Source organism: Epinephelus moara, chromosome 16, assembly GCF_006386435.1.
Source record: "Epinephelus moara isolate mb chromosome 16, YSFRI_EMoa_1.0, whole genome shotgun sequence".
In the NCBI taxonomy this organism is placed as follows: domain Eukaryota; kingdom Metazoa; phylum Chordata; class Actinopteri; order Perciformes; family Serranidae; genus Epinephelus; species Epinephelus moara.
The window spans coordinates 27,968,990-27,991,169 of NC_065521.1; the positions used below are offsets into that span (position 1 = coordinate 27,968,990).

General features: G+C 44.6%; 1 protein-coding gene across 1 annotated transcript in view; it reads right to left on the reverse strand.

Moving 5' to 3' along the window:
* LOC126403112 (ERC protein 2-like) overlaps window positions 1-22,180 on the reverse strand; it is a 178,675-nt gene that overhangs the window by 31,748 nt on the left and 124,747 nt on the right. Inside the window, exons 15-17 of the mRNA XM_050065575.1 lie at window positions 15,713-15,860; window positions 10,849-11,010; window positions 6,718-6,783 (exon numbers count right to left, since the gene is read on the reverse strand). Coding sequence (XP_049921532.1) covers window positions 6,757-6,783; window positions 10,849-11,010; window positions 15,713-15,860 — 337 coding nt within the window. The 3' untranslated portion in view covers window positions 6,718-6,756. The remainder of the gene's footprint in view (window positions 1-6,717; window positions 6,784-10,848; window positions 11,011-15,712; window positions 15,861-22,180) is intronic.

Here is a 22,180-nt window from a genome sequence, read left to right on the forward strand (position 1 = left end):
TTGTTGTCGACAAGATCGTATAAAATACAAATCCTCAACAGGTACCAGTGCATGTTTGACCTAAAATCTCTTGTTTATTGTTACGTATTTACTCCAAATTTACCTAAGAGTTGATACTTAACAATTCAAAACTGGAACTCAACAGCTAATAAAATGAAATCCTTAAATAATACTAACGTAAAACAAATTTTAAAAAGCAACTTTGGGACACTGGAGAGGGTGACTGGTGAAAATGTCTCGGCTCATGGCCGGCTGTGGCTGCAAGGGGATGCTGACTCAGGCCACCATCAGCGACCGCAGGACAAATCTCATTTTGGTCTCACTTGGTTGGCTTGTATGAGAGAAAGGCTTGCCACTCTTGGAAACAGCATCAGAAGACAGGGCTCTGAATCACTTCCATAACCTCTGCTCTGAAGTGGATAGCAGACATGTTAGGGTCAGTTAAGGTGGGATCTATACAATTAACTGTCTGCCAAGCTCCTCTGATCTGCACGTGATGGTTGCGCTGTCCTCCACTTACGGGGTTTCCTGCACAGGACTGCATAGATTCATAAGATGAGAACACACATGCAAATTTCCTCTGCATGGATAAGCACTGATGAGTAGGGATTTACCTGTGATCATAAAACTAGCATTACAAAACCTAAATATTACTCTTCGCTCCTGCACATTTACACGTTTGCACGAGTGGTTGTGTGTGTGGCCGTGTCTCTGCGTGTGTAATGAGCGTGTTGTGGGTGGGGAAAGGGAGCTTACTCAGACAAACTGCCTTATGATCCACACATCAGGTGTCTAACTGTCCTCTCTTGCGTACGACTTCAAGAAAACCACAAAAAAAAAAAACAAGAATAAACTTGTCTGCCTCACAACATTGCCAGACCTTCCTTTCCTCCTATCCCCCCCCAACCTCCACCTCCTCCTCTGTCTGCTGCGGCTGAAGAAGCGTCTCTGGGTCCTGTCTGTCTGCAGCTTCAAACACCAACGGTGACAAAGCAACTCTGTCACCACTCCTTATTCACCTGCTTAAAAGGTATTAATTTACGTGGCATTTTCAAACATCAATGTCAAATTAATCATGATGCCAAAGTATTAATACAGTAAACACATTTTCGAGACGTTTACGACTTAGCTCCCATCTCGCTCCCGAAAAACACTGCCTCCTTGCATAAACAGTGTTTTCTAATTTGCTGTGAATGTGAAACTCCTTCCTTACTCAGGGAATGATAACAGAGTTTAAAACCTGTATCAACCAGACCTACAGCGCGATGGGCCTCTCAAAGAATAATTCAGGTGTTGTTTCAGGAGAATAGATACAACATACAGCGCACTCAGATGTTGTTGCTCAGGTGTTGCCAAGTTATCGACTTCTCTCCACTCATGTTCAATCTGGTGGAACAACCTTTGACCTCAAAGACTGATGATGCTGACAGCTGGCTGAGGGATGGCCTCGGTCAGACGCCTCCACTGACCTCCGAGCCGTGGTTCACTGCCCACCAAAGACTTTCCGCACAGCACGGCCTCACGCATGTGTGAGGAGATACTTGCCCAAACATTACACACAAGTACACGCATTTACACACAATCACACATACACACAGGTGGAGCCTTTGCCGAGAAAACGAAACAAGACTGAACCACTGTCTTGTATTCACTCCTGAATGTCTAGACAAATCCAGAGTGAAACCAATGGATTATTTAATTACACTTACTAAGTTGTGTTGATTACATGGGGTAGCTAGTTCTTCAGGCGCCTTGTAAAAATATGTGCCGTCAGCTTGTCGTAATTAATGTGTTGGGTGATAGTTGTTTACACTGGAGATTCATCCTGGTACGCGGTTAAGAAAAAAAAGGCAGAGCCGGCTCAACCATTTAAGGCGCCGCTGGCAGACTGTTCTTTCAAAGCCGATCTTGAATTAAATGTCATGGCATCTTGTTTACTGTTAAAAGGAATGTGAACATGGTGACATTCAAAGACAGACACTTCTAAGCTGTAAACTGTTATCATTGTAATTATAAAACTGTAGATGCTGAAAGGTGGTGTAATTTCCAACTGACAATACTGACATGTTTTATTTTTCAACCTATTTTTCTACTCTGTGCACTGCAAGACTGTTTGGTTATGTGGTTTCATTTACAACCTGAAGATAGGAGATTGCAGAGAAGCGGAATAAAACAAACACCCACGTCAGGATCACCACACCCAGCCCCGTGTCACTGACCTTTACTAGTCTACCACCGGGAAACAAAAGGCCATGCAAAGCAGTAATCCACACAGCAATCTGCCAAATGGCAACAAAATCACCGCCACTTCAGTACCAAGGAGAGCGCATGCCAGCGGTCTGACATTATCAATAAAGAGCATTTTACTCTGCAGCAACAAAACTGCCAAAAATTAGACTAGAGAATGGACAAAGCAGATATGCTGCCTGTGAATACTTTAAACCAAGATTAGGGGAACAGTTTTGCAATCACAAATCCACCACACTAACTTTTTCTCTGTTACTGTCACTCTCGCATACACAGTGAAACGCACACACAAAAATATATTTTTTTTTCACCTACCAACAGGTGCAATGGAGAGGCAAAAGCAAGACAATCCCCAAAAAGGGAATGGTTTCACATGTGGTGACCACAGACAGTTGCTCCCTCCTTATCCTTCCTGACTGAATCTTCTCTCCTTTTGTGTTCTGCTAGTGTCCTTGTCACTACTGGTAGCATGAGGTCATATGTGCAGCCCAATCAGGTTGCACAGGTGGTCCAGCTCCTCCTGGATGGCACTGACCAAACTGTCAGAAACAGACTCCATGAAGGTGGCATGAAGGGCCAACGTCCTCTAGTGGGACTTGTGCTCACAGCCCAGCACCGTGCTCCACTGGCATTCGCCAGAGAACACCAGAATTGGAAGGACTACTATTGGCACTCTGCTCTCTCCACAGATGAGAGCAGGTTCACACTGAGCACATGTGACAGCCGTAAAAGAGTCTGGAGACGCCATGGTAAACGTGACAGTGCCTGTAACATCATCCAGCATGACTGGTTTGGTGGTGGGTCAGTGATGGTCTGGGGAGGCATATCCTTGGAGGGCCACACAGACCTCCATGTCATAGCCAACAGTGCCCTGACGGCTGTTAGGCACCAGGATGAAATCCTCAGAGTGACTGTCAGACCTTACGCTGGTGCAGTGGACCCTGGGTTCCTCCGGGTGCAGGACAATGCCTGGCCTCATGTGACCAGAGTGTGTGGGCAGCTCCTGGATGATGAAGGCATTGATGCCATTGACTGGCCCTCTCGTTCCCCTGACCTAAATCCAACTGAGCACCTATGGGACATTATGTATCGGTGCATCGGATGCTGCCAAGTACCAGTCAATCATTTCATCCTTGATCCACGTGGACGATTGTGCCAGATTAGAAGAAATTCCCTCAAGTCCTTCTTGAGATATTGCATCTACAAGAATGAGACAGATGCAAGGTCACAGTGATCTTGACGTTTGACCATCAAATTCCAATCAGTTTAGTCTTGAGTCCAAGTGCACGTTTATGCCAAGTTCGAAGAAATTTCCTCAAGGCATTCTTGAGATATCTTGTTTAAGAGACTGGGACGGACAGACTGACAGACAAGCAGAGCACATAATGCCTCGGGCCACAGCTTTCACCAGCGCAGAGGCATAAAAGGAAATATATAAATAGTGAGAAATATAATCAGGTTCGAGTTTGACAGCATAAATCCTGATTAAATCCTAAGTATGCTCAGCAGGATAAACACTTCATAGAGGGCTTATCTGCACAAGGCCTACCTATCAGTCTACCAGTTCCCCACAAAACTCCTGACAGACAGAAAGAGGTCCAGCAGGCACCTCCCACAGTCAGTCACCTATGGCAGGGGGTCTATCGTCTTGTCAACCAAATTCACAGTTTCCTGCTTACTTTGCTTCCAGGGCTGCTGTAGTTTGGGTTCATGAGTTTAATAGGTTGTCAGGTCAGTTTTGAGGCCAGTACTGGTAGGGAGGAGCCCTTGGACTTGAAGGTAAAACCAAACAATAAGGAACAGGCAACTGAGAGACAAGCACAAACATGACACTTTAACTAAATTGTATTTTAGAATAATAAATAGTTTTGAGACTTTGCTGCCAAATTTCAGTTTCCCACTGAACTTAGGACTCCTTTTTTTTCTAGACTTGCTTAAGCCGCACATACACAAGAGTGGGATACTTACTGGCATACACAATGTCGACATACAAACACTGTATTCAGTGCAAACACAGCATGGGCAAATGAAAGCCATCTTCTTGACTTGTTTTAACCTGAACAAGGCCTCACTCCTTCCTGCTTGCACTCACACACACGCACACACACACACACACACACACACACACACACACACACACACACACACACACACAAACATATTTCTGTCCCCACTTGGAAAGCCTCTCAGCTTCTTTTCGCTTCATTCAGTACAAATAACTTCACGGTGGGATAAAAGCATAATGTTTCCAGAAAACCTCTTCCCCCCACTTTGCTTCACTCTTTTGGCCCCATGTTCTCCTTCACTTTTTCCTCCAACCCCGTTCTCTTGTGCTCTCTGTCCAAAAGGACATTCTTATTTCATTAGAGGGGGGTCTGGGAGGCCAAGAGGGTAAACAAAACCTCTGTAATCAACAGCAGGACATACACAACCACAATGAGCCAATCAGAGCCCAGTGTCCTTTTCGAGAGAACCATGGCTAACCAATACAAATCCACACCTGGACGCACAGAACTTGAACTTGCCAACTCAAACTCAGCACTTAGGTTTGTGTGGAATTCAGAATGTAGCCTAGCACTGGGAGTCAAGGTTATCCATAAGGAACACCAATCAAAGTTAGCATGCATGCCTGCACAGACACCGATATACACACACATACACACAGATCCCCGGCTATTTGTCTATCGGTGCTGTCATCTCTGTTTGCTCATATTAGGGAGGGCTCACTCAGGGACAGGATATGGGGATTAGGTCTGGCCTTATTGCGCTGTAGCTACACACCGCTAAATGGCTCCCATCTGTTCTCCCATTGAGAATGGCTAATACACGTTAGCTGCGCTTGCATTGTGCGCTGCCAGAATAACAGCAGTGGATAGATGAGCAGCACTGATATCGCTAGCCACAACACCATTCTGTGCTAAAGGCTAATGTGCCTGGCTTATTCTATTAGATCAGGATAAGAAGCACTAATACACACAGACATACACACACATACACACACATGTGCATCACACACCATCACGATATCTGATTGGAGATACCGAGGCAGTAGGCTAGTCACGGGTCCGGCTCTAGGTTTACCTTGAAGGAATATACGTTAGAGCAGGCAGAAATCTGGGGAGAGGTGGAAAGAACAGGAGTGATGGAAAAAAGATGGAGAGATGGAAAGAGAGGGAGAAAGGGGGCAGTGTGGTCTGTTTCATTACGGTGAATCCTGACACTGCTGCATTCTCAGCACACATGGACTGGATTATAGGCTATGTGGGCTGCTCCAGCACTGTATAGCTCAGCAACGCTCTCTTGCACACACATACACACTTGCAAATGCACACACAAACATCACAGCTAAACACACTAAAGCGGCGCAGTGCAGGAACACAAACCATTTGCTCACACAAAACCTATAGGACTCTTAATCCCAAAAGCAGCACTAGGGCAAAGTGCACAACTACTAAGTCATTGAGGTTAGAGACAGAATCTGCTTGTGATGGTCCACCTGTGGATTACTGGGGGAAAAGAATGAGATGCACTGGAAACTATGAGCATACCATGATGCCTGGTTTTCTCTCTGGTTCCCACATAAATACATAAGCACCCTTCCCCTAACATTCGCTTTTCTTCATCGTTCTTTCTCCATCTCTCATATGTAAATTCACAAATCTCACTTTTTCACTATCTCTTTTTGTCTTACGCATATGTATTCACTCCGAGCAAACCATCGCCCTCCCCGCACAGACCTCTTTCCGCACGCCTGCGTTCAAAGGCATCCTGAGTCTATGGGGGGGCTTCGATATAAAACCCCCCAAACAGGAATTATCCTTTATGACTCTGCATTCTTCGTTTTATGCTTTTTCAGCTCGCAGCCTCAGAAAAAAAAAAGCTTCATGACTGTTCTGTGTTGTATTGCAATTAACTACCCCACACACTGGCACACAACAGGGTGGGGTAGCGCGGTAAAACTTTACTACAGCTGAAAAAGTGAGGCGGGGAGAGACAGACTCGTCCATCTCTGGTTTTTCTCACCGTGTCGTTTTTATCACCTATGGGCCATGGTACGCTCGCTTTAGACTGCTGGTTGTGCATTGGTCTAATACCACGCAGTTACCTATACAGCCACAGAGCACACACACACACAGCATGCGGCACAACCAGCATATGAGCATTTCAGAGAAAGGCAGCCATAAACCTCTGAATCAACTGAGGCTCTTTAGTTGACTGAAATTCATAAGCAATGGGAAAAGGAGCCGGGTTCTATTACACTCTCTTCTGTCAGAGTTGGGTAATGCTGTGGTTATTGTGGTGCCATCAGTGTTCCCGGCTAATGGTTACTCGAGCCCACTGAAGAAGCCTATTGTGTGGAAGATCATTAAAATATCTGGAGCTGATATACAGCACTACACCCTGGAAAGGAGTACATTAACTCTGAAATTAGTAGAAAAATGTAACAATAGCAGAGCAATATAAACTCACTGTGGACAAATGGATGCAGGGTTTCCACGGTGATGGTCATCATGCCCATATTCCCTCTTCATCATCCTGTTAGAAAAACATGGGAAAAATCATCATCATCTATCCACTGACCATCAATGATTTATGTAAAAAGTCTCCAAAAACTGCATGTATGTGGCAGAAAATGGCTTCCCTTTAGACCAGAACATTTACTGTACAAACTCTGGCCCAGCGGTTATGTCTTTACAAGTAGTGTCTCATTGCCTAATCGTATGGCCCTCCTAACCCTCTGTGGCTTTTTAATCAAAACAATCCTGTTCATGCTCCTCATTCAGAAAAGCTGTGTATGATATCATAAAATGCTTTCCTCAGTGTGACTGTTAGGAACCAATAACGAAACACACAAGGGGTTTCCTTGGGGCTGAAACTGTGCAGACAAGAGCCCTGCTAACAGGAAGGCTAATTCACTCAGACACTAACATTACAATGGTTAGCATGAGCTGGCAGCTCGCTATAGCCAAGGTCTTGCCTGCATAATGCTAAACTAGGCTAGGGCAAAGTAGGGTCTATGCTACACAAGAGCAAAAAAAAAAAAGGAAAAACACAAGGGCCTTGGCTGCAGTCCACAGCGGCTTTGGTTGGACTGAGTGGTTGTGACAAGCTCGGTAAACTCAGTAGGCTACACCTAAGCAGCTAAGCTATAGATATAATGGCCTTTCAATGGAACATGCTAGATGCTAAATGCTAACATGCAGTGAATGGCTGTGACAGGCCCTGTAAACAGAGCCAGGCCTATAACCACTCATTCTGCCAGGTTAAACACACATTCACACACACTCACATGGACACACACACATGCACACACAAACAGGCCAAATACCATGTGCTACTTCTCATAAACCTGAAGCAGGCAGCATGTTAAGGCTTAGAAAAAAAAGAGCAACAACCCAAAAGAAAAGGTTGTATAATTCTGTCTCTGATAAACACTTTATGGCTGTTTTCTATTTCCTTCCGAGGCTGCTGCCAAGTATCTGGCAGTGGTGCTGGCATGGCTAAATGAGAACAACATGAACACAACATGCCCGTCAAACTGCGCACACTCCACGCTGAGACGCAGACCTGGGGTGCATCTCAAGAGGCTAACTCCACTTCCTGTGCTTGTCTCCTCTGATTAGATTTCACCTGTCCTCAGACGGAGTCCATCACAGATTAAGTAGAGGACAGGGAGTATAGTTAGAGGATTGGGATGGACCCACTAACTGTAGCAATAAGCTTTGAATGACATGCGGTTTGGCTCCTTGGGAAAACTTTGAAGTGTGTTCTTGTGTTTGTGCGTCCACTATTCCAGTGCGTGCATTTGTGCTTACGTGTCTTAAATGTGCCAGTCGGGTGTGCAAGCGGTGTGTATGTGTATGAGCAAATGCAAATGCAGAAAAAAAAAAGCATGTGTGGTCACTGTTATGTTATTCATGGCACTAGCTTTATCTTGGAAAGGCATTGTGGTCTCTAGGGTGAGCGTGCAGACCCTCTTCATCATCATTATCATTATCATCATCAATCATCCTTCGAGTGGCGTTCCTGGACCAGGCAATGTACTGAACCACTGGCCTGGCCGCACTTGGATATTACATTTGAAATGGGAAAGATGGAGGGGAGAAAGGACTGAAGGAAGGAATGAAAGAGACAGGGAGAGAAGGAATGCGGGTGGGAAGAAAACACACCAGGAAGAAAAGGGATGTTAAAGGCGTAAAAGACGAGACAGTAGAGGTATGATTTAAAGAAAAGAGTGTCAAAAGCTTTGTAAAAATTAGATGGAGAAAGTACAAGAAGAGGTAAAGTAATAGAACTAATGAGAGAGATGGAACAAAGTGTTCAAGAGAAAACAAATAGAGCAATTAATCACATTTCAAAGAGAGATTAAAGGAGCTCTGTGTTTGGAGGGAAAACAGTCTCACCTCAGGGACTTCAGTGACATCCAGACTGTGTGATCTGACATCCCCAATCATCAGCGCACACACACACACACACACACACACACACACGCAAACACATACACATACATTGGAGGTCTTACTCTGACCTCTGCCGAACTTCTCCATGAGGTCAAAGATCAGATATGAGGAAAAGCCATGAGGTGATTGGCTGACCTCTGTCAACAGGATCTGTTGTTTTTGAAGCATGTGTGCTTGACACAAGAGGGAAAGCGACAGAGAAACAACTTACCTAAATAATAAATCAGTTTGGCTGAAGCTTGTGGGCAGAAGGGGGTGATGACATTTTGATACATGTTTTTGACGTGGACACAACTGTAGACATTGTCTTTTATCTAACTTATGCTACATTTATTCACATTTTTGCCTCCTTTCAAAACCAAATTGACTTTAATTTTACCCCAAATGTTGCATACGAAATGCAAGTCATCACAGTTCCCTTTTATAGACATAGAAATTCAACTTTAATAGAAAGTAAATTTTAGCCAATCTGTCTGGATTTATGAGTTGTTTTGTTATTCCCTACATTCTTAACAAGATTTCCCAGCAACCCTAATAATACTTTCTTCACTAGGCTTTCTCAGTCCAACTTGAAAAACTGAAATATCGCTTGCAGGGAGCTACTGTTTCATATGTCAAACACTATAAACACTGCTGCAGTAAAACAGTTCTGGTAGCCGTATTGGAGGGAAGATATTTATAAGCGCAAAGCAGAGTAATGTGTTTTACTAAAAAATGACCCCCTGCAGTTCAGTGTTTAATATGAAGCCTACCATAGCTGCATAATATTCTGCAATACAATAGGAAAATGTTGAGACTTGATAGCTTGATAATATAATTTTGGCAAGTAAGATGAGAAACACTAGTAACTGCAGAGCTAGAAATTAAACTTGGTCCGTGTGGGATTACAGGATCGCTTTTAGTGTTCAGCTATGTTCCAGGTCATTTGTTTCCCCATATATATGCTGCAAAAACCTTCAAAATTAGATGTAGAATCATTCTGTTGTTGAAAATGATGCAATTGTTCACATAAAGATGCCTTACTGTGTGAGATTCGAAGAGAAAAGTTTGCATATGGATGTCAATCAACCCTAGACCCTCACATTCTTTTAGGAGTCTTTCCACAGGCGTAAAAGGCTAAAGGAATATTAAAACCAGCTATCCTGTCCTCTTACATATTGCCGAGGTATGTGTGGGGTGATGCATGGATATGACTGTGTGCATGTGCGTGTGTTTGGGGAGGTATTAAAGACAGGGGATCCCCAGTGCATGTTTGACTCCAATTTACACAGCAGTTTCAGAAACATTTATAAAGTCTAGAAACTTGCAGTAGTGCCTATCAGATAGAACAGAAGTTGGAATTTAGACTCAGGTGGAAATCCCCAGGTATTCGTCTTCAATCCCCAAACATACACACACACCTTAGTTTGGAATCCCCCGATCACAAGCTCTTGACAACAATAGAGCTGTGATGAGTTTATATTGCATTCTAATAACTAAGCTTTTATCAGCACTTGGAAAGACAGTGAAATCATCCCTGTGTTTCTTTGAAGATTGCTTTCCCCCCGTTAGCGATACCATCTGGGTACATAGTATCAACAAAGGCTCAGGTGTGCACCTCCATGTGCATCTGCACACGCACAGGCCTGCACACTCCTCCTGCGTGCGCACATTTGGATGCATGCACGCCAACGCTCAAACACTCTGCTGATAACAACAACAGTTTGTTCTTCTTGAGCTGTCTTCAAACAGACACATTAAGTTTGTCCTAAGGGCAGTCTGGAGATGATACTGAGACAGAGAGAAGGAGCTCGTATGAGAGATGACTGATATATAAACTAATCTCACACACAAATCCCATCGATCAAAAACACTCATTTGGCAGTCTCTCCCTTCAGGCCTCTTATCTGAATGATATGAATAACTGACTTGGCTGGAAGTATTGGAGTTGAGGGAGAAGAGAGAGCAGAGGACAGAGGGGAAATTTTATGCTGTCAAGTCCGACCACAACTGACTGGTGGTGGAGATGACAAATATGAAATTGCACCAACTTTAAAAGCACGAAGATGAGAGCCCGCAACTTGTCAACTTGTGTAAACAAGCCCAAACTGGCTGGCGTGGCTGAGTGTGTGTCTGCGTGCTCATACACATTCACACTGACCTGGTCCATAGGTGGTCGGTGGTTGGTGTGGGGGGGCCCTCTTGGCAGGCTTCGGTGGTGCATGTTTACTGGATGCAAGTGGTGAGAATGGTGAGGGTGATGTTGGGGGTGGATGTGATCTTCCTCGTAGTTATCCGCTATCAGCTTCATTCTGCTCTGAGTCTGCCAAAAAAGAGAGGAGATAAACAAGAAAATTTATATGGCATAATTATAACACGCGTACACACTAGGCCATTCATTTCTTCAACACTGCTTATTTGTTTCTTAAAAATGTTCTTGGGGTCTTAGAATGATTAGACTGAGGGATTCTTGGATGGGGGGAAAGCATGTTGAAAGCCATCAAAGATGATAAAAACAGTGCCGCTAACAACACTTGACAGGTCATAAATTGACTGAGTTGGAGTGCCTGATGAAAGTACTGTAAGTCTGTCAAATGTCATCCATATTGCAGATTATCATTTAATTGGATTAGACGAATCCTAGTATGAACAGTTAGAGAGTGTTTCATGTAGCCTAGGGCCACAGGCGTTCTGGCCCGGTTGAAGCAACCTCATTTTAGATGTCATTGATTAAAATTATGCTCAAATATGTATCCTTCTGCATGCCTGTAAAGACTGTGTGTCCTTTGTTTGTGTCTGTGCATCTGTGTGTATTTGTGTGAGTGTTTGTGGAAGAGGCTGTCATCCTGCCAACATTGCTGCTTTGGAGAGAGATAACAGCCCAGGCTGACTAACGTTAACAATCAGCCTAACTCCATTGAGGCCAGCTGTCGGGGAGATAGACAGAGACAGAGTGGGTGCAGATATATTGACAGGCTCAGCTTTATTCCCTTAACTGCAGATACTTCCCCCCGAGGGCGGACATGACTGCAGAGCGGGAGGTGGGATTGTGCAGGGGATGACGATGATTCGAAGGAAAGACATGCACGCATCTCTCATCCAGAATGTTGCGGCTTTCCTCGTTTAAATGAGAGACAGTCATGGCAGGAGGAGACGAAAAAGCCTGAGTCAACTGGGGAGATAGGAGGGAGACGGTGTTACAGTAGTCAGCGGCCCGGGGACATCGCAGCTGAGATAAGGAGCCGAGGCCCTAATGACTGAGGAAACGAGCCAGTCAGGATCACAGGAGAGGATGTGGATGGTATTAAAGAGGTTAGCAATTAGCTTAAATTGGAGAAGAGCTGCTTAGATAAGGTGAGAACACTGACACCGTGGTGCGAGGGAGAGAGAGAGACGGAGATAAAGACGAAGAGTGAGGGATGGAGGAGGGCACAGACAGACACCAGACCAGTGATTAGAGCAGTTAAAGGCTAGGTTGAGGTGTACGGCCCTCCTTGACCTCAGGTGTTGACACTAGCAGGTGTGACTGGGTGGGGCTGGCCTCAACGCAACAGTTACAGCGCTGACACCTGTCATTAAGGCCAGGACAATTACTATCATATAGCATGCAGCTGATGTAACTACTGTACTGCTACACAGCACATGCTGTAGGTGCCTCCACACAGATTCTTCCCTATTGCTTAATAATGCTGCTTAATTCTCAAAAAGAGCCTTAAGTGTGTTTAGTCCTTGCTGCTAATCTAATACGAACCATATACTTGTTCCTGCTCATCTAATTACAACCATATTTGGTAGGATGCGAAGCCAAACGTCCTAGGATGTGTTTGCATGTGTGTGTGTGTGTGCACGTAGTTAATATTTAATGACCTGAGACAAAAACACAAATGAATGAAGTGATGAATTGCTCCTGGAAGAATCTGACTGTGTGGTCAGGACAGCCCACATGTGGCCATCCAGTTTATTCAAGCAGACACACACACATGCAAAAACACACACATCCACTCTCTTCTTACAGACATATTCCTGTGTGCATGTGCGAAGAAGGTGCGCACATATAAAATGTCCATGTGGTGGAATGTGTGTGTTTTAATTAGTGTTAATAAGGGGCTTTGCAGAGTAAACAGCTCAGTAATGGCCTCCAGGCCTGCTTGTAGATCAGGCAGCCTGGAACAGACACAGGTGGCACTGGGAGAGGAGAGCAGAGGAGAGCAGAGGAGAAGAGAGGAGAGGAGAGTTCTTCATTGACATCTCTAACCATAACAGATTTGGCCTCCACTATGTGTGTGCAGCGAGTGGTCTCTGCCTGTGTATCAAAGTGCAGCTGCTGGTGTAAACATGGCAGTGGTGATCCCGCTGCTGTGCTCACAGCTGCATCCCAAACCTCAATCCAAGCCCTCTGTAAATCACAAGCCTGTCCTGATTAGAGCGGAGCTGTATTAACACATATGGACACAGGAGGCTGCAAAAAAGGCCTTAAACACACAGGCAGCTGGGGAAAGGCTGCGCAATTTTTTACAACACTTATACATACTCCTTTAATCAAGTCTCTGTGTGTGTTTGCGTGTGTGTAACCTCGCCATGCTGTCCCAGTAAAACGGAGTAATGCAGAGACCCCGCTCTAAGCAGGCGGATCGTTTTACATAAGCCGTTCTAAATTGCACACCTCTGAGAACACAAAATCCATCTTTGCAGCATGAGAGAGAGGATGGATGCTCAAGTGCATCCAAGAAAAGAGAGGGGGGGAGGGAGAGGAAAAAGATAGAGAAAGTCACAGAAAATGGCACACCTCCGAGGATTCCATATCCATCTTTTCTCTGCTTCAAAGCTCCAGTGACGTTTGGCCATCCATCACTAGGATGGGACCACTCAGAGAATTCCCACATGGGGACACATTTGTTCTGACTCTCTCCTTGGGAAGTCTAAACACCACACTCGTCATGTGTGTGTGTGGCTGTATCTTTGTATATGTGTGTTTGTCTGTGCTGAAGAAGGCCTATGCCTCAAAGGGACGCAAACTGTCTGCGAAAGGAAAGTTTGTCTTAGACCGTCGGCTTTATGCACACACACACGAGATCTTCCAAAGGAGGGATGTGGGGAGGTCAGACAGGGCACTGCTATCTGTAATCTATCTGCTGTCTACAGATCAGCTTTCTCCTATGAGACTCTGAGTCCCATAATTCTTTGGCATTTCCTGGTCAGTTTCCTTCCGCCATTGACTGTTCGGGACTGAAGGAAGGCGACCTATCCTGATATGTGTGTCAACAGGTCAGGAGACAGAGAGCCGGTGTGTGTCATGTTGAACAACATAACCTCCAGAGAGCTCATTCTGTGGAGTGGAAGGAACCCAAGTAGTGCAAAGACTCCCTAAAGGAACTACTTACCTTACAGCCTCTTTAACATTAATATAAGACATAGTCTTACGCTTTAAGGGCCCCAGCACAAGGTAGCCAAAGCACTACCTGCAGGATTCCCACACACTTTCATGGACAAAATTTCAAAACTTTTCCATGACTTTTCAAGGACCCATAATGTGTATATGTTTTTACTTCTTGCCCCACATGCCTGGTGTTTTTCAAACATATTAGATTCAACTCTGCTCAAACATAATTTCAGCTAGGGCAGAAATGCAAGACGTATGTCATGGTAAACAAAATGCTGTCACACATCTATGCATAATAGAGCTACGTTATGTCGTCATTACACATTACACACAACAAAATTCCATGACTTTCCCAAACCTTTCATTCATTTTTACTAGTTCCATGACTTTTCTAGGTCTTGAAACTGTGATTGTGAAAGTCCATGCCTTTTCCAGATTTTCCATGACCATGGGAACACATGCCTGGTACACCGTAGCACTTAGCTGTAGCATTTAAATGGATTCATATGCATGATTGCATGCTTCAAGACTTTCTAAGAAACCAGGATTGCGTGTATGAAAAAGAGGAGACAAAGAAAGTTGATGTACTTTCTGCGCCCCCCACCATTCTCTTCTCCCACCCCTCCCTTTCTTTTCTTCTCCTCTCCTCTCGTCTGCTCCAGGCCCACAAGCCAAATAGTTGCAATTAGAGCTCATCACATCATCAGGTGGACTGTAACTGCTGGTTACCCAACGGGAAAACATGACGCATCCAATGGCGATAAACAGATAATAGGCTTTCCTTGAAATTCCTCCAATGGAATTGCACCCCCTAGGAACTGTTTAGCGTTTACGAGACACGAACAAACACAGGTACGCACTAAAATGCACACCCAGCCACTGCATCTGTTGACTTTTAAATGCACCATGTTTCCCAGAAGCCCCTGTGACTCAGGAGACCGTATATGTGGACTCCCTGCTGTTGGCTCATTATCGTTAGCATTCACGTTAGCTCAGTCACTGATGTGGTCTGACCAGACCTTAATGACCCACATACCTTCATCAGCCTCAGGTTATATTGAGAGCCAGGGCAATATGGGAAATAGGTGTGTGTTCGAAAGTATGTGTGTGAGTGGGTGCTGGGATTTGTGTCTGTTTGACCGGAAGATGTGAGACACAAAAGTCCGCCAGTGACTCATCAGGGATACTAGCCTATGTCTGCGACTTGAGTGGATCTAATGACTCTGATTGCGACGTTATTGTTAAGAGAAAAGCATTCCTCGTGTGTTTATGCCCCTGGATTTGGAATCACAGCTCCTGCTTGACTGGTTTGGCTTATGATGACTGAACGCAGTAAGTGCGGTTTGAGGCGGGGAAGTCTATTCTGTTAACTACCAGGAATTATTAACCTCTATCTGTTCCTGGTTATAAAGTTCAAAAGTCTGCCCAGGAGGCTGTTTTAGTACAGGCAAGGCTTCATCATCTGCAGCAGGTTTGAATTTGTAGTCCTGCTTTGATTCAAATGTCCTAAACGGTGACCGCAAGGCCAGGCTCCATTTGATTCATGTGCTGGCCAGTCAACCTCTTAGACCAGGAGTGCTGTAAATTTAATTCATCGTTTATATGCACGTATAAAAAGCTTGGTGGTCTCGTGTGGTGGATGTACCTGCTGTTTGAGCTGGTGCATGAGCCTGTCTTTCTCCCTCTTCAGAGCCATCACTTCCTCCTGGGCTTTTTTCCTTTTGGAGGAGGACAACTCCAGCAGGGCGATGTTAGCATCCTTCTCACTGATGGCTGCCAGCAAAGCCTGCTGCCTGAGAGGATGAGAGGGGGAAAAGGTAAGACAGAAGGTTATCATAAATGCATAAAATATAAAAAATGAACGATATTAACTCTCCGAATAAAAATAAAAAGTTGGGATTTCAAAATATGTTGGAAAATAGACAGGTGGACAGCAGAGACAGACACACAGCACCCACATCCGCAGCCGTGGGCCCTTGTACGTAAGCAGATGTCACAGCAAACTCACTCATTCCAGATCTCCTTAGACTCAGACAGAGATTCCACAGAAAAGGAGCAGACATCTTTGAAGTGGTCTGCTAAGTGCTGTATTAGTGGTACCTCAGTGTGACTCACAGACATGTAATAGTGTAATGGAGTCAAATAGAGTAGGCTGAGGAGGATATGACATCTTTCCCCTGCCACCACTGGTTACCACATTGTGTTTGTGTCTGTGAGTGTGTGCACGGATGGGGGGTGGCAACAAATGACTGTCTACAGGTGCAGAGAAAACACACCACCAAGCGTCATCACACACTCAGAGCCAGACGTACAACTGTACACTCATGGGCCTCAAGGGAAGGCCTTGCGTAACCCTGCGGAGCAGATCGGAGATGACTGTCCTCGTCATCAAGCAGGATGTCGTAAATCCGGTGTTGTGACACACAAACATTCTATCCGCCCACTCTTGTAAACACAAGCAGAAGCACAAACATATTCCCATAGATAGCCAGACACACACCTCCTGCGCTTCGGCCATTGACCTAAGGTACACTGCAAAAATATGAAACAGAACTGGCGAAAACAGGTTTTTTGTCTCTGCAATTAGCCTAAGTTCATCTGACTGACCATTGCAGGACTCTCAAGCTGTCTAGCTAACTAGTGTGTAGGCACTGAAGGTATTTTAAGTTGGATAAACATGACGTGGCCGAACTCCAGACTCCTAAATCGCATTTGAAATTAGGAGAGCATTAAACCAGCAGGGTAAGGTAATGTTTGGGTTTGTGTGAGGTGAGGGGGCAGAGGAAGAGGAGGAGGCGGGGATTCAAAATACACTTTGGACTCAATTAAAAATTGACCTGCATTGGAGTGTTTTTATTCCATGATTTAAGTCCCTGCAGAAATAACTCAATTGCGAAAATAAACACGCTGAACTCAGAATAAAGTCCTGCTGGCCCTGGGACTCCACGTTTGGTGTTTTCAGTACAATTATCTGCACGCTGCATCTGGATTCTCCCATTCAGGGCCATTAATAGGCCTCTGTGTGTTTGTGTGCGCTCAAGTGTGTGCTCGCATGTTGTGCATGTATTTGCGCGTGCGTGCGTGTGGGTTCTGACATGGATCGGAGCGGTTAATCACACCATTAATCACAGAGCAGGACCAAAGTGACACTTTTCGTCTCGCCACACCTCCACTGTTATTCCTTTTAATGCTCTTACACACACACACACACACACACACACACACACACAGACCTACATTTTTACCAGGGCAAGTGCTTCAGACTGCAGGACTATTCAGCTTTAACTGACCATTCACAACGTAAATGAGGCAAAGAATTCACAGAGCTTAAAAAATCCTATCAAGAAATCCACAAATCAAACAACTGTGCGACTGATTTTTAAATCCCTCTTCATACAGTCCACTGTTACATCCTTGGCCGAACAAACCCGATGATAAATTTTGCATTTCAGAGCATGGCACAGTGGCAATCCCACTTCCATTCCTTTATCTTTGGCTCTGTCAAATAGAGAGAAGAGGTGATGCACAGAGTCATATATGGGCAAGGAACGCGGCATAACGTGTCACAGTTCATAAACAGTGTGTCAGATTAACAGCTCTAACCTACTTGCAGAATGGCCATCTTTACAGCATACTGCCAGACATGGAAATTCCAACATCAGGCCACATCCCAACAGTCTCACAGTCACACTTTTACTTATGTCCTTTAGCATAAACTGTATGCAAAAACAGCTTGAGAATTTTGTCTCTTTTTTTTTTTTTTTTTTTTTAAGATATTTTTTGGGCATTTTTTGCCTTTAATGGACAGGACAGTTAAGTGTGAAAGGGGGAGAGAGAGAGGGGGATGACATGCAGCAAAGGGCCACAGGCTGGACTCGAACCCGGGCCGCTGCGGCAACAGCCTTGTACATGGGGCGCCTGCTCTACCACTAAGCCACCGATGCCCCAAGAATTTTGTCTCTTTAGGTCAGTATGTGACTGTAAACACACACAAAATATCTGCACACTAAGCTGAAAAACATACCATGAGGATTGAGACAACATTTTTAGAATACTTGGAAAATCTAATTGGGTGATGCATTGGGTGCAGGGCCAACTTGGTGGAAGAAAAGAGCGCGGTGAAAGGTTAGGGGCATTAACCCCCACCCCCGGTTCTAAAGGGGAGCTTTATCTAATCTGTGAACTCATCTGAAAAAGCCAAACAGAAATCCATCTCTTTCTGACCACCACTGAGTCACTTTATAAAGGACTGTTACACTCCCATTCATCATGCTGCCTCTGCTGAATCAACTGATGAAAGACATGCTTTTGGTGTTTGATTACCTACAAAAAAAGATAGTAAAGCTAGGATACTTTGTTGATTCAGGCAAGTGCAAAAAAAGGCCATATGTAAAACGTAAGTTGTCTCTGTACATTGGGACATTTTAGGCATTGGGCTTCATGCAAGAACCGCTCATACCTACAGATTTGTTCTGACGGGGCTTGTACAAGTGACTTAGAAAAACTTGCTGCATTCACCAGTTTTCTCATATTTTGAATTTACTCTTAAACATGAACACAATTTACCAGTGGCCCAGACTTGTTGGATTCAAGTGCAATTAGTCTGCTGTTATCCAAACCTAAATTTTCACTAATGGATTGTGTATTTTGTTACTTCGAAGAAATTTGGAGTTTAAAAACGCTTTATAGCTTATGTTGAAATTAGCCTATTTGGGTGCCCAACAGCTCAGTGGGTAGAGCAGGCGTCCCATGTACAAAGGCCACGTCCTTGCCATAGCAGTCATGGGTTTAATCCCGGCTCACGGCCCCTTGCTGCATGTCATCCTTTTTCCAACTCCCCCTTCACACTTCATCTGTCCTATCAAATAAAGGCAAAGAAGCCCAAAAAAAAGAAATTAGCCCATTTGACTCTGCAATTTAAACTGTAATGTAATTGCAATGTACTCATATAGCCTAATCAGAGGGGCTGGAGCCTATCCCAGCTGACATGGGGCGAGAGGCGGGGTACACCCTGGACAGGTCACCAGACTATCACAGGGCTGACACATAGAGACAGACAACCATTCACACTCACATTCACACCTACGGACAATTTAGAGTCACCAATTAATTGAGAGAAGCATTAACTGGACTGTGGGAGGAAGCCGGAGTACCCAGAGAAAACCCACATGCAATCTACACACAGAAGGGCTCCTCTACCCTGGGGGCAGGATGCATTGTGTTATATGCTATTTTTAGTGCATTAATCGTGCTAATTTACAATTCTCATGGACCTACGCTCATTTACATACAGATGGCATTCATCATGTTTATACAGGTCATTTACACAGAAGTTAGGATGTTTGAAATGCATGACCTGCCTTCTGTGGCACTGCAGCAATAGTAGACCTCCACTTAAAAAGAACTGCAGTACGTTGTCGTTTATGAGCAGAATATTTGCCGGTGTCTGTGAAGCCATGGCTGTCACATCCATCACACCTGCGTTCCCTAGCACAGGTACAGACTCCCCAAATGAAAATTACTGATAGACCCTGAGACAGTTCCGAGCCCGACTAAATTAAACCTCCGAAACCAAAGTGTCTGCCATGCTTCGGTGCGAGCTAAATCACTTCCAGGCTCTAAATTAACACAGCGGATTACAGAGCTGTCTCTCTGTGGGTGCTCTCTGAGTGGTACTGTGGGGTTCTGCTGAGTGATGACTTCCTAAAACAATAAAAAAGGGGCATTATTATGATTAGCCAGCCTGTAAACTTTGTCTCCCACATCCTCAATCAGTGTGTGCGTGTGTGCTGATTATTATTACTTACAGTCTTTGAACCTGAATCACACTGGAGCATTTAATCACATCTAATTTGAGTGGATATTTGGCCTTAGATGCAGAACACACTTGCAACGTACATGACTCTAGCAGACAGGATTCATCTATCAGGCACACACACACACACCCCAGACACACACACGAAGACAAATGCTTGTACTGTATCTGCTGGCTGATCTTGAGTGGGTGAACCCTCTCTCTTTCCTCCCCTCTTGTCTCACTCCCTGCTTAACTTAGACTTGGCGTGTCGTAGACAAACAAAGGATTATCTCCATTTCCTTTCCGATTGAAAGGGCGACAATGAAATGGTTTTTCATGACAAACTTGTGATTAGTCTTCATAAAAGTCAGACCCCATGCACTTAAGAGTCATAAGGCACTCCAATAAAAGGACAAATAAATCCCGCAGCTGGATCTCCCGTGTCAAAAATCTCATGTAGTTTAGTTTTTTATTATCTATGACATAACAGTATTTGAGCTGTCAAGGTAAACATGATGCAAACAAAAACAGTTATGCATTTATGTATATCTAATGTCTCTCATATTTACTTGTAGTATTACAGAGAGAGCATGCAAGGCTCTGCAGAAAAGCACAGACTGACATCTTATTTATAAGGGGTGAAATTCTCAGCTCGACTACAACATGTGATTCCAATTGAACCTTCATGGTCCCTGGGACATATTGAGACATTTGGATCTACGGAGGTGGGAGATGGATGGCTAAAGTACATGACCATGCGATGAGAGGTGAGAGGGAAGGGAGGGGGGCAAGGTCAGCGGAGACGATATGGAAAGAAAAACTGGAATGCAAAGAGTGGAATAAGAGAAGGGTGAAGGGGACATGAGGCGGAAGGAGACAATTTAGGACAAAGGAATAAAAAATGAGGAGCGAAGACTTTGATGAAGACATCTTTGAGGTGGGGCTGCTGTCGAAGGACTTGTGATGTCACAGGGGCAGATGGGACACTGGCAGGTCAGACAGATTTCAGCGTGACGAGGGGTTAAGATGGGGTCAAGAGCGAGCATAAACACACATGTACATTTGCGCAAAACTAAGTCAGAAAAGCGGATGTTACGGGAGGTGCGCTGTGGCTGGGAAGGAGGGAAAAAGCACGGCAGGACCAATAAAGAAAAGGAAAGAGATGGCAAGAGATGAAGGCAATAGAGGAGAGAAAAGTATGTGTTTGACAAGAGTGACTGCCACCTGTGCTGCATGAGAGAGAAAAGAGGGAAGAAAAAGAGAGGAGGAAGGGAAGAAAGGAGCAAAGGTAAAGATTTAAGAGTCCCAGCCCACCCTAAATCAGCTCAGCGCACTCCATGTTGTTATTCCTAGGCGTCACGGTTGAGGGATATGTGTTTATAATTTGTGTTATGACTTACTTGAAATTATGAGTGTGGAGAGTCAGCGGGACAGAAACAGATGCGTCCGTGTGATGCCCGGGGGAACCATCAATACTGTCTGCCCCTAAGTGCAGTGTGTTCATGTGTGCGTGCATATGCCTGTGCGCACATTGGTGCTTTCATGTCCTCGTGTGCATGTGTGATGTATTTTGTTAGCAAGAACATGGGGAGCCCACTAATATCTGTTCCCAGAACATTCATTATGAGGTCCTCTAGTTTGTGATCATGCCCTTCCACCACTTAACTGTCCGGCTCTACAGAAACATTCCACGTGCATTTTATGGCCGTTCCTTGATTGTGAGTGTGTGAAGGTGCGGCACAAGGCCGGGGGCCCCCGGCTAAGAAGTACTAGAAGCCTGCGGTGAGAGCAAGCAGAGGACATGAGAATGGGGCATGGTTGAGTGACACTATTATTTATGGCCCAGGAACACTGGGTTATTTACAACTGAGGAGGCAGGGAAAATGTCTATTTCCAACAAAAAACACACGCTCTGGCTTCATTTGGTAAGCTTACTGAAAGCCAGTTAAGATGGTAAATCTGTGTTTCAACTCTAAATGTGGGTTAAATATATTTTTATGACGTCCGAGTTCTGGCTACCTCAGGCAGGATTAGCTCCATGCTAACCTGTAGCAGCTAACCTGAAGCCACATGCCAGATGCCTTTATTACCCACTTCCTTCTGTATGCTTGCGTGGATTAAAGCCTTTATTTACCCTAATCGATGGACAGGATTTATCCGTAGCCACTGCAAATAAAACTTGCATGCCTGTCTTGTTTGAAAAATTAACGTCAAGTCCAATATTCCTCTTGAGCAGCTATATTAGACATTACATGCTAATCCAGAGCTTTGGGCAAGAATGCTAAAACTTTACATGCTAACCTTAAGCTGTGCTTC